The following is a 12,728-nucleotide window of genomic DNA, read 5'->3' on the forward strand; positions in this document are numbered from 1 at the left end:
GTACCTTAAGCTAGGCTAATTGTTACAGACTTTAGCTCAATGGTTATGTGTCATGGAGATGCAAGATGAGGGTCCTGAGATGATCAGAGGTTTTACAGTTCATGAAATGTTGCACACTTAATTTATTTTTTTATTTTCTAAGACCAGTGGTCTCAAACTCCAGTCCTCGAGGGCCGGTGTCCTGAAACTTTTCCTTGTGTGCCTGTTGCAACACACCTGAATACAATTAGGTCATTCACAAGACTATGAAACTGCATGCTGAGGTGCCATTTCAGCCATTTGATTCATGTTACAGCAGCTCATGAGTGAATGAACATGGTGCAAAAAATGTACTTTTAGAAGTACTTTTTTTCAAAACCCTTATTTAAATTTACTTGAGTTGAGTTAGGGGCTGCCACCTCAGCATGCAGTCAAGTTCTAGAGTCTTACTAATGACCTACTGATTTTACTCAGGTGTGTTGGAACAGGGACAAATAGAAGCTCAAGGACTGGAGTTTGAGACCCCATTTTGGACCATTACCATTTAGAGAGGAATCCTCTAACAGCGTCCTGAAATTTTACAGCAAAATCTGTCAGGGAAAAAGATTTCCCTTGAGAGATATATATAGATATCTATATATAGATATCTATATATAGATAGATATCTATATATAGATAGATATCTATATATAGATCGATATCTATATAGATCGATATCTATATAGATCGATATCTATATAGATCGATATCTATATAGATCGATATCTATATAGATCGATATCTATAGATCGATATCTATAGATCGATATCTATAGATCGATATCTATAGATCGATATCTATATATAGAGATAGAGATATATAGATATATATCTAGAGATAGATAGATATTTTTTTTTTTTCCATCAGATTCAATTGGTGATTCTGTTTGTTTATATCCTGGTCACCACAGAAATTAGTGAGTTTAGATACAGCTTTAAAGTAAATCCCCAGCTACGTGCCCAGAGGTGTTTTTAAAAATGGATGCCAAGCTGTAAAACCTGCTTCTTTGTCTGAACCATGCATTGATTATGACATGTGCCAAAAATGTATCTTTGATCAAGTGAGCAAGTTCAGTCTATGAAACATTTTAGTTTGAATATTTTAATCAGCTTTTCTGGCTCAACTTCAATGCAGGATGAGGCAGTAGAACAGTGGTTCCTCAAACTGGAAGACATAGGATTATTGCTGGTGGGGTGTAGATAACCAGGGGGAAATATACAGATTGAAAATAAACTGAATAAATAATTTTTGTAGGGCAAATAACTTATTTGCTCTGAAACTCTTGGCTTTTGAACAGAGTCATTATAGTTCTGTTTTCTACTTATTTTGTTTGGAGTTTTCTTTTTTCCTGGTTTAGTTTGAACTTTCAGTGTTATGAGCTATAAGGAGGGTATTTCTCAAATCTAGTAAAATCAGCACCATTTCACAACATAAGGATTTTCTCCAGCTACTCCAGTTTCCTTCCACAGTCTAAAGCCATGCTTGTTAGCTTATTTGACCTTAGGTGTGAATAGTCATCTGTGTTAGCTATGCAATAGACTGGCGACCTGCCCTCAGCGTACCCTTTCCTCCGATGACAAGCTCCGGAGTAAGTTTAATAAAAAGGTGATGTACGAAGGTCATACTCAATGAGTCATACTATTCAGTGAGCCCTTGTGTGCTATGAGTGGGAGCACAGTCATCCTGGAAGAGACCATCAGGACAAATGTTTCATCATAAGGTAAAAATGATGACTCAGTAGTGATTGACATTGACATTTCCATCTCAGGGGACAAGATGATCCAAACTATGACAGCAAAATTTCCCACACAGAACCACTGGATCCCTTCACCGTAGCAGGAAAGGCTCCAGGTTAATCAGCCAAAAAGCTTTGCATTTAATCCCATGGCAAGAAGAACAACAGACGCATTTCATAAAAGATCCAACTCTCAAACTAGAGACACCTTTTCAAGTAAAAGATCCAGGCCTTGATTTAACAATATATAATTTATTTACAACAATTTTCGGATTGAATTACTATACATACCTTTCTGAAATGTCATAGATAGATATATATACATAAGGCCAAGTAAATACTTGAAAGCACTTAGAAACGAATTTCCAAAATTCTACCCACAAATCCATATCATTGTCCAAAAAAGTACAGAAAAACTCCCTTAGCAGAAGTTTTTCCATCGCCACAAAAGTTTCGACAACAATTTACATTAACGATAGGGAACACAAAAAAAGGTTAAAAACAAAGGAACATAAAGGAGGATTATACAATTGCATAAGCGCTGTGGCATGTAATAAATACAGCATTTTTGACTTGCAGAAAGGCAAGGAACATTGAATCAAGGAACTAAAGAGAAAAAACCATTCACAAGTACAGAAGGCTATTGTTCTTACTTCAAAAAGAAAACAGTTTAGTAAGAGTGACGGGGAGGTATGCACACACCCAATCTCTCTCACACACACACTCAAATACATCCTTGACACTGAATAGTAATGAGTGACACAAAAAGTACAGTGCTGAGATGTTACATTTCTCCCCATAACACAGGGGTGAACTGACAGTATAAACCCTTGAACAAAGCTTGTATGTTACTGACACATACTTACACAGAATTATCAGGCCTGGGTTTTCTCTCAAACTGTATTCATCGCACACACACGCACACACACTGAGTCATAGCAGAATTGTTAGATTTGTCGGATGAGCTAGATGTGAAGATAAGATGCTCAACATCCTGGCGGCTGGTGAATTACATTACTGAAATGTGCTTAGGCAACGTATCCAAGACGATGACGGAGGGGGATGAAGAAACACACACATGCGCTCTGACTGTACAGCTGCCGTGGCTCATCTAAACGTGCCTAACCGACGCCCTCACTCTCCAATTAGCCACGCAGCCCGCGCGGTGACTCGTTAAGCACAAGTGACAGTTTCCACCTTGGATTTTTAAATGCTTAGTTACAGAAATCATCAGGTGCGCAGAGTTAAGGACGAACAAAACGTCGACAGAAAGCTTTCCTGTGAAACAGTCTCGAAACCCTTAACACTGCAAATAGTCTGCTAGATCGCCAAACAACAGTATATAGGCAAACACGTCACGGTTTTAGACTTGACAAATGCTGCGCCAGTTAAGTGTCTTTTTTGGCTTCATATTAAAATATAATTTACATTTGTTTACAAAGTGATAAGGTGACACAGAGTACTGCGTAAACAAACTGCATTGAGATGCCTTAAAATGAGGGAAAAAGGAAAGACAATGAAAGAGACAACTACTCTAGAAAACAGTGGATTCGTGGACACAGCGTGAGGATGCGGTGGCCCTCGAAATGATATTCAGAAAACTTTGGTTAACAATTCTGCTGATATACAGTATGCAAAGTGACAGCACACGGCTGGTATAGAAAAGTATTTACAAATTATGCACGGCGATCTGATTCAACGTGAAAAGATTTTGAGTTTCGGATCATTTTCACGGCATCTTTATATAAACTGGTAACGGGACTCTGAGGGGAGATGTGGTTTAACGAGATGGGTTAAACGAGCAAGGCGATGGGCGACGGTATAAAAAGAAAGTCAAACTTTCTGCCTGCTACAAGGAAACTAATGTACATTCCAAAAAATCTGACAATCATTTCATCTTAAAGGTTAAAAACCATTCGAGCCCGCAGGATTGGGCCGTCCTCGCTGTTTGAATGAAAAGGGGCGGGGTTTTCATTATAGCTTTGAACAGACAACTTCACATGCAACCCTGAGGCAGACATAGAGAGAACCTATGGCTAGTTTGGGACTGCTCACACCTCACCGAAGGAAAATTGCTAAACGAGAAATTTTTGTGTTTGTTTGACAGATTCGTTACGAGAAAAAGAAAAATACTGTTAGTGAAATACGACAGAATGCAAATGCGCCGCTGCAGTTTATGGATTTTTGCATGAATCTATTGGATAATTGTTGCTGTCTGGATACAGATAGCCAAAAAAAAATTCCTTTCAAAGCATCTATTTGTGAGCAGAGGGGGTGACATTATGAAAAAGCTGCTCTTTATTTTATCTGAGAGATGGGCTTCTCTCTGATGTGGAAATACTGTTTGCCACACAGCAAATGCAGAATTCCCACCAACATTGCTTTATGAATAATACAAACAAAGCTGCACAATTACCCTTTCAACATGAGTAATCTTGTGATGATTTTGAAGAACTTGTTGTCAGATTTTTCTGAGGGAAAGTGCTCTACATAATTCATATGGAATAATAACCCTTCGGGCCATGTTTTTAGACTACAAAAATCAACGTAATCAAGAGGAAAATGTCATTTTAGAAATGAGCTTTGACGACATTCAGCGTTTGCACACGTGCAGTCGGCGTGCCTCTTGGCCCTATGGCCTCTTCATTAAGCTGTGGAATTTAAAACAGAGAAACGCCACGATGAACGATTGGGGTAATATAAAATGTGGAAACCTTATGGATCAAAATCAGAAGGCTTTAAATAGAAATTTCCTTTAAAATATGACTTTAAGTCAAGATATTAATCACTTCAAAAAAAAAAAAAAAAAAAAAAAAAAAAAAAAAGGGATCCAGAGAACTCAAACCTCACATATTAAAAGGAGGAAAAGCTCCAAAGCGTCTCACTGGATCAAGATGTTAGATTCACAATAGTGATACCGGCTGGACTACAACACACACAAACGCACACACAAACTACATGAGATGGGTTTTTGGGGGGCTCAGACACACAATCTGTTTTTAAACCAGCAAGTCCAGAATCTGCTACAAGCCGTCTGTGTGTTAAACAGATTATGTGACTCACACACGCACACGGTCTCACTAGGTTGCTTTAAAATAAAATAAAAAAGGTAAAGAAAAAAAAAAAAAGTGGGCTAATCTTCTGAGTTGATGTCATGTGACGAACCTGCCAATTGCATATGTTGCTGGTTCTCTTTAACCTGAAATGACCTGCACCCTTTTTTGCCACCTTCCTTTTAACTGACTGTTTAAAAACACACGGTTTTTGAATCCAAGTTCAAAAATTAACGACTGAATTTGCAATATTGGCCATTACTAATAGCGTTACATTTGCATATTGCTCCTTGTTAAGCCGTACGCGGCCTGTTTAGAAGAGTTAATTTGATGTTACCTTTGCAGCAGAACTAGGGTATGGACTAATTTAACTTGGGTCTTTGATGGGAAATAAAAGGTACTTTCTCTACTGAGTCTGTGAATACGTTTTCCCCAAACACACACACACCCAAACTCTACCCCCTTGTTCCTCATTTGGTCTGTCATTTAAAGATTTTTACTGTGTTTCATGGGAAATAGGGACTCAATCCTACATAAACACTTTCTTATCTTCTAAAGTGAAGAAAAGGAACGCTGGGACAGCTCTGTTCTTCGATTCCCGCTGCAGTTATTGTTTTTTTATGTGTGTAAGAATGCGTATTAGTGTATCACGTTGTGTACTTTTCCTCGGCACCAGTCTGTCCCTCTTTTCTAGGTTAGCACTCGCCATCGGAGACCAGGAATATCATGGCTTCCTGTTTGCCGATGTCGGCCATGACCGTGGCCAGCTGGTTGATGTTGCCGCTGTGGAAATGTTGCGCCTCCCATAGGTCCAGGATCACAGAGGTTGGGCTTGCTTTGGATGCAAAGAAACTCATGTGTCTGCGGGGTGAGAGAGAGCAGAGAACACAGAAAATTAATTAAATCAAGCAACGCGCACACATCAGAAAGCAGAGCCTCTCATTTTCTCTCCACCTAAAGAGTGTCAGGAAAACCTTTCACCGGGTATTTTATTGTGCTGCCTCTTCTTCTAACTCTGTCAATGTCAGGTTTTATTGTGGGTTATATTGCTACATCCTGATATCTAGTGTCGGCGCACTAAGTAAAAAAATGATAAAAGCTACAAGAACAGTCGGAGCTCTCGAAACTGCCGTTACGTACAGACTCTCTAACAATTCTCATTTGAAGCTTAACTCCACAACCCTCATTCCCTCTTTATTTGATGTTGAAATTGGCCCCAAAATCCCATATAGTAAATCCTATATAGACTTTCACAGTTAAGTCGGAAGTGACCTTTTCTATTTTGGGAGCAGAACCTTTACGATCAAACCCAATCAATGACAACAAAGCAGTGGCCCGAGTCAGCTGGATATTTGATGTTGAGTGGGACCTTATCCCCGCGGTAGCCGAAGATGCTTGTTTGATTAAATGGCATTTCTCTGTTTTTCCAAATGTCCGGGGCTTTAACTCTTATGTAGAACCCACATGACATTAAAAAGGAGAACGATGTAAAGCACAAAGAATCACCGTGCCGTGTGGGTGTTTCGGTGAGGGGGGAAAGGGGAGACAGGAAAATGCCACCGAGCCTTTTTCACCTTGAGAAAGGTCAGACGGAGTCAGACTTCCTCGTGTGTTTCTGTTTGTCTGGTGAAGCATTATGTGGAGGTTATAAACACGTGAGTGCAGCGGTAGGACACAAGCACCGGGAACACATCGTCACCGTGCTATTTTAAGTCAATTGGATTTTATAGAACGTGAACGGCTCTGGCTCTGCATCAGGACAACGCAACAAAGAGGAGCGTTGGTCAAAAAAAAAAATCTTTTGGGAATGAACCTCTGTGTCATTATTAAAGTTTAAAAAAAAGAAACAAATGTGTCAACCCTGCTTATTCACCTCGCCGCGTGAAACAAGAGCTTATCTTGTATGGCTCAGACGCAGCCGCTCGTACCGTCCTGGGAAAGAAAGATCAAATAAAAGGTTCTTGGCATTTTAAGTTTTATTGATTGGTCCCGTTCCGCTCGGTCTGAACACTTTACACGCGCAGAAACAAACACAGAAATGCAGCATGACAGAATGCCAAGGAGCTGCAGCCTTTTGAGGAAAACACGTTGTTAAGGACAGATCAAACAACGGAGCAGTTGTTCCTTCCTGAGGTCTAAATGAGAATTGATTATGTTGAGCAAAACATTGCTAATTAAACCTGTAGTGCATCAATTCAATTTGTGATTAATTGGGGTAAATAAAAGTTGATTGGACAAATTAAGTGTACCTATTTGATTTCATTACCAGGTAGAAATTAAATTGGAGGATAAGAGATCAATGCCCGACTACGCTCTTGTTACAGGTGCTTTGGTGATAGAGTACAGTAGCTGTGAGAACGAAGTGGTCGGCACAGATCCAAACCTATTCCAACTTTATCCCCCCCCCCCTCCCTGCCTTTCCAATTACAGCTGTTAAGCAGAATGTAGCAGGTAGAAGTTTAGCTGCAGACTTTAAGCTTCTTACCTGTTTCTGAGGGAGAAATGAAGAAGGGGGTCATGTTTTCTTGCAGAAATGATAGCTGTATCCATCAAGTCCGCATTAATCCTATAATACTAGCTGTGTCAAAAGAGGATTAGCTTGCTAAAGCATTACTCTGTTTACCTGAACTTTAGGAAAAACACTCCGCTGAGGTGAATCACTCCACACCGATTGTGCTTGATTACTGAAATTTCACAGTTTTTCTGCCAACATCTGTATTAGTACACCTCTTTACTATCATTATTTTGAGTGAGCTGTATTCACATATTGTGCATAACTCTGCTGTGAAACCTCACTTCCAAGAGGTTTGGATAAATAAGGCTCATCAGAATTTCTTCAGAGCTTTCAAAGCTAAGCCGCCGGCTCCGACATGCCTTGACAACGATCAGATCAGCAATCAGATAAGGCGTTATTGTAAAGCTGATCTTTACCTCTCGAGTTTAAGTCTTTGTGCTAGCATTCTCCAGTCGGCTCCGTTGGGACAGGGGGCGTCCAGGCTGCTGCAGATCTTCTGCCTGATGAGGTACGGGATCTGAAAGGCGCTGGGTCCCGCCAGAGCTGTGGCGTTACTGTCCATTAACAGAAACTCAGAGTCCAACGCTCGAGTGTCCTGGAAAGGGGGGACAAAAAGCCACACAGGTTTTCTGAGCTCAGCAGAAAAATCATCTCCTTTACAAATACCCAAAATGATAAATAGTAGCTGCGGCATAATCAACCGCAGCTTTTAAGTGAGCAGAACGAACGTTACCTTGGCAATGTTAAAGTCCAGGCTAAAGCTCTGTCCCTCCCCCTCCACCTGCCACACACACAGCTGGCAGGTGAGCTCGCAGGTGCTGAGGCTGAGCCGCTCCAGAGTGAACGTGCAGTGCAGGTACCGCTGGGAACCGTTCCAGATGTGGTAGAACGGGATCTCCTGCAGTAGAAGAAGAAGGAAAAAAAGAAGCACATGCAGCAGCACAGTCAGAACTGCATGTCTGAAACGCGCCACAACACGACCGCCTGCCTAGAATACACTGAGATTATCATTAATTACACTGACATAAGCTGTCATCATTATGGCTAAGTATATCTGAGGCAGCGGAATGACAACGTTCAATTAAGTTAAAGGGAATAAATGCGCTGTTACTGACAAATAGAATCTTTAATAGGAGTTAAGAGCTGCCAGCCCGACTCTGCTGATAACAGAAGAAATCAAACTTTGGATTTTAATAGATTACACGCGCAATCTGTCACGCTGGCAATGGAAGCATTTTTTTTTTTCCTTTTCATCTATTTTCATTAACTTGCTTTAGCTTTGTACTAACTTTCAGGCAGATATATAAATGGTGGCGTTAGTGTAAATGCTGAAATATCACACCACTACTTTAAAGCTAAAGCACATCACGCGGCGAATGCATAAGCATACTCAATAGCTGCTGTATCGGCTTCAGCTTCTGTCTAGCAAACGGATACCAGGGAGTCTTTGGGAGAATGCATTTGAGGCTGCAATTTCTACCCCCTCTCTCGTCTGCTGCATATTCATGACTTGTTTGCATAACCCAGGAGAAGCACTGTTGTAATGCTGGAGAAAGAGGGGGGGAAAAAAGTGCACACTAACTCCTCGCTTTACCAGAGTTCAACGGCTACCAGGGTTCTCAGTCGAAAAGAAGTGTGGCCTGCAGCACATCCTACTAACCAAATGGGGGCACTGTTACCCAGGCAGACTGGCAACAGAGCAGCCGAGTGAAACACACAGAAGTCTTCATGGGCCCCAGGGAGACTAAAGGCCTTTTTGACTGCACTGCTGAGAAGGGAATAACACTTCCAAATGAACAGGCACAGTCCAGAGGAATAAGCCTCTGTTCTGGGTGCATTGTTGCCGCCTTGCTTGCTTGGCACAGTCTGCATGCTCTCATTGGGGACCCGGTACTCAATGCTCACATAGTTACAGCCAGAACATTTTCTAGTCCTGGAACATCCCTTGTGTGTGCATACGTCGGGCTGCAGTGTAACTGGCCACGCGCAGGTGCGGGGAGTGCAGTAAGGTGGAGCCGATCCAAAATTCAGGTTGCAAAGTTCGAGATATTTACATACCGCTCTATATTTCATACGAGCCCCCTTTGAGAGAGCGACAGCTAGTATAATCAATCAGCTTGCAGCCCTGAGTTAGTGCACGCAATTCAGCTCCTCTATGCACATGTATACACTACGTGCACACTCGCGGTCTAGGCACAGGGGTGCACACACCCCCCAAAAAAAAAAGTAAAAAGGTTCCCTCTACTCTGACAAATGACTAAGTTCCAAAGTGTGCCAAGAACAGAAAAGGTTATTGGACAGCAGAGTCCTGCAGTAACAGACTTAGAAACACTCCTTTGTGTGAATCTTTAAAGTGATCAACTGAAGCCAAACCAAAACATGCTTAATTAACAAGTCTGGCCCAACTCTAATGAAAAACAACTTTCCAGAGACATTAGGAGACCACGAAGCCTCATTAACAATAAAAAAAGTTTCTCCCAAATAGCTTCTGAATAGTCAGTAACTTTTTAACTTTTGTTAACATGCGTTCAATTCATTTTTTACTTTTCTGGATGGCTAATTTAAACTAACAAACGGCATAGATTTTAAATTGAGCTCATAAACAAACACATTTGACGGCCTTATTACTGCCGGTAAACAAATTTAACAGATTCGGCCAGGCACTTGTATTAAATCTCCTTACTCCCGCACTGATCCAGAGCGACTCCCTGCCCCTGCAGCCCCTCAAGGGCAGCCCAACGCACCTGGTAGCCGGCTAGCAGCTTGCTCCTCCAGTGCGCCTGGGGCATGTCATGGATGGACAGGCGCAGGTTGTGGTAACTGTCTTTGAAAAGCAGGACGTGAGGCTCGTCAATCAGCCGACCCCCGAGCTGCCGCTCCATCTGCATCACCTCCTGATCAAAGAGAAAGAGGCGAGAAAAGGTGTCAGGGCTCGGGGATGAGAGGGGGAGGTACATTTACCAACACACTCGCAGAGGTAAGTGAAAACGTGTAAAAACAATCCATAACTGTTTGCTGTTTACACTTTGTCTGGTGCATCACTCACGCACACAAAACGGTACCGCTTTGGAATAAAAATGTATCAACACACACACACACACACACACACACAAAATGAATTGTAAAAGCACAGCATGAGCATGAGGCAGGGGTACAGTACATCTGAGGAAAAGAAGATAGTGTCTCTGCGTGCGGCCACAAAGGACTGGACCGACTCGTCTCCACGGTGCTTTAATGTCATCGCAAGGTTGATCCTCTGCCTCGGTTTGTATATGCCAGTGTTTTCTGCATCTGCATTAGCATGCAGGAACTGCAGCCATTCCCAGCCTACTGGCTACCTGGGCTGTGATGAAGTAAGTGAACGAGCCATTAGTCAACTGCTCATTGTTCTCGCATGGCGAATCTCCTTAATTTCATTTTTGTTTTTGTGCCAGTAGAGATTTGTAAATGCATGCTTAATATTTTAATCTCTGTGGGACTTGCTCAGTGGACCATTTGTTGCCATCCAAATGACCATCTGGAATGGGATGATAATATCCGGCACATTTGCCTCTGATTTATCAATTCGCTTTGAGCTGGATGCTTTGTGCTGAACATGTCCTCAGAAATCCAGCGCTTTGGTTGCCATTCACATGTGCTGCCTCATACTCCAATCACAGGAGCATACTACAACAGAGAAAACAGGCCTCTGAAATTAGACATGTTCTTTTAATCTGTCTGAGGAGGGGAAACAAGATGGCAGCAGAAGGAAAACAGTCAGCCCGGGCGCTCCTCGGAGTCGTACCTCAAAGACAACAGCTCCGAGAGGGCGAAGTGCGTATAGATGGCTGCCATATGTTGAACGCTGCATGCCAGCATGGTTGCCCATGGTATGAGTTCAGCAAAGACATCCAATTAAGGTGGAGAATGGTGGTAATTTCTATCTGCACAACACTGATTCAATTTTCTGCCCTCTTTCCCAGGAACAGGCTAGACTGATTCCAATTATAATGGAAAGAAAGCTGTTAATTATCCATTTGGAATCTCTACCTGCGTTATTTCATGTGCGCTCCCCTTTGACGAATGAGCAATTTTTGGTTCAGGCCGACAATTGAATTTCACTGTTTGTTCGCCGCATTGTTAATTTCCATGTTTGCTTTGTGCTTATCTTCTTGTTAACATGATTATTATGCCCCTTGTGATTATCTAGATTGATTCCCGAATTTGCATTGGTTTACCTTTTTTTTTATTTTAAACCATAAAAAAAAAAAAAAAAAATCTAAAATGATCTGAATGTATGCATCTAGCTGGAATATACTCCTCCATGCTCTGCCAGACAAGAGTCTTGTGATGTTACCCAGTCCACTTACTCAGAGAGGGAAGGTCAGACAATGGCGCTGAATCAAAGCGTCGAGGTCTAATGAGTTAATAACAGAGGGCAGCGCGTTCTCCACAGAAAAGCCCTCTGCTATTATGTCTCTTACAGATACAAAAGCCACATTATGTGGGCTTCCAGAGAGGTTCATTTAAACAGTTCTTAAGCACAATTATTTGTTGGGCGGCGATTAGCATTGCAAATTGGGTGTTGGACTTTGATCAGGTTTTGACCTATAGAACAGATCTATAGCCCCGCTAGCAGCAGAACGAGTGCAGAATGCCAATTATCCTATTATCAAATGTGGCGACTAGAATGAATACTAACTCGAGCCGCCTAGCAGCACGTCAGGTTCAAGGCCGGCACACTGGGATTACAATCAAAACAGGGTCTGGGACATGATTCTCTTGCTACCTGACAGGGACACTGAGGGGGAGGGGGGGGGGGGGGGTTGAACAACACGGGATGATGCATTTGCTCCTTTAAAGTGTGCTCATGTCCTCGCTTTCAAAATGACACCGTCTCGCCCGCATGTTGTTTGTGTGCGTCCGAGTGGCTGTGACTGTGTGTGTTGCAGAGTGGCTTTTTTCTGCAGGATTTCAGCATATGTTCTGGACTGAGAGAATAATGGCCCTCTTTACGCCCCATTATCCTGTTAACAAATGACAGTGTGAGCGAGCTAATAGATGAGAAGCTAAATTTGACCGTATTATTTACTCTTTCTGGGAGGAAAACAATGCAAGGTTTGGAATTAGTTTATCAAATCACATATTAATCATGATTGCACCAGCTCAGTTTTGTTTCCCCCAATTCAGGGGAATATAATAAGAGCTGTTTTCTCCTAAGGCGCCCTGAACCTGTACAGCTATGGGAACATTAAGATGCATGAGATGGGCAAGAAGTTCAAGTACCGCAGGAGAAAAACCCCTTTTGTTCTGACGGAATTCGAGATAGCCTGGGGTGTGTGTGAAGACTGTGAATTTAGAGTCAGGCAAAGCCAAGACCACCCCCTGACATTCAATGAGGCTGGCTAAAGAGAGTGAGATAGAGCA

At 42.0% G+C, this 12,728-nt stretch overlaps 1 protein-coding gene across 2 annotated transcripts in view; it reads right to left on the reverse strand.

The window, feature by feature from the left end:
• Nucleotides 1-4,552: 4,552 nt before the first annotated feature.
• Nucleotides 4,553-12,728, reverse strand: part of unc5a (unc-5 netrin receptor A) — a 156,242-nt gene continuing 148,066 nt past the window's right edge. For both annotated transcript variants that reach the window (XM_085476024.1, XM_085476030.1), the window contains 4 exons: nucleotides 10,067-10,216; nucleotides 8,056-8,220; nucleotides 7,739-7,917; nucleotides 4,553-5,668 (listed from right to left, as the gene is read on the reverse strand). In XM_085476024.1, the coding sequence (XP_085332150.1) occupies nucleotides 5,503-5,668; nucleotides 7,739-7,917; nucleotides 8,056-8,220; nucleotides 10,067-10,216 (660 nt within the window). In that variant the 3' untranslated portion in view covers nucleotides 4,553-5,502. The remainder of the gene's footprint in view (nucleotides 5,669-7,738; nucleotides 7,918-8,055; nucleotides 8,221-10,066; nucleotides 10,217-12,728) is intronic.

The sequence above is a fragment of the Copadichromis virginalis genome, linkage group LG2 (assembly GCF_057382275.1).
Source record: "Copadichromis virginalis isolate Kocher_CV1m ecotype Utaka linkage group LG2, C_Virginalis_male_GT1.1, whole genome shotgun sequence".
NCBI classification, from domain to species: domain Eukaryota; kingdom Metazoa; phylum Chordata; class Actinopteri; order Cichliformes; family Cichlidae; genus Copadichromis; species Copadichromis virginalis.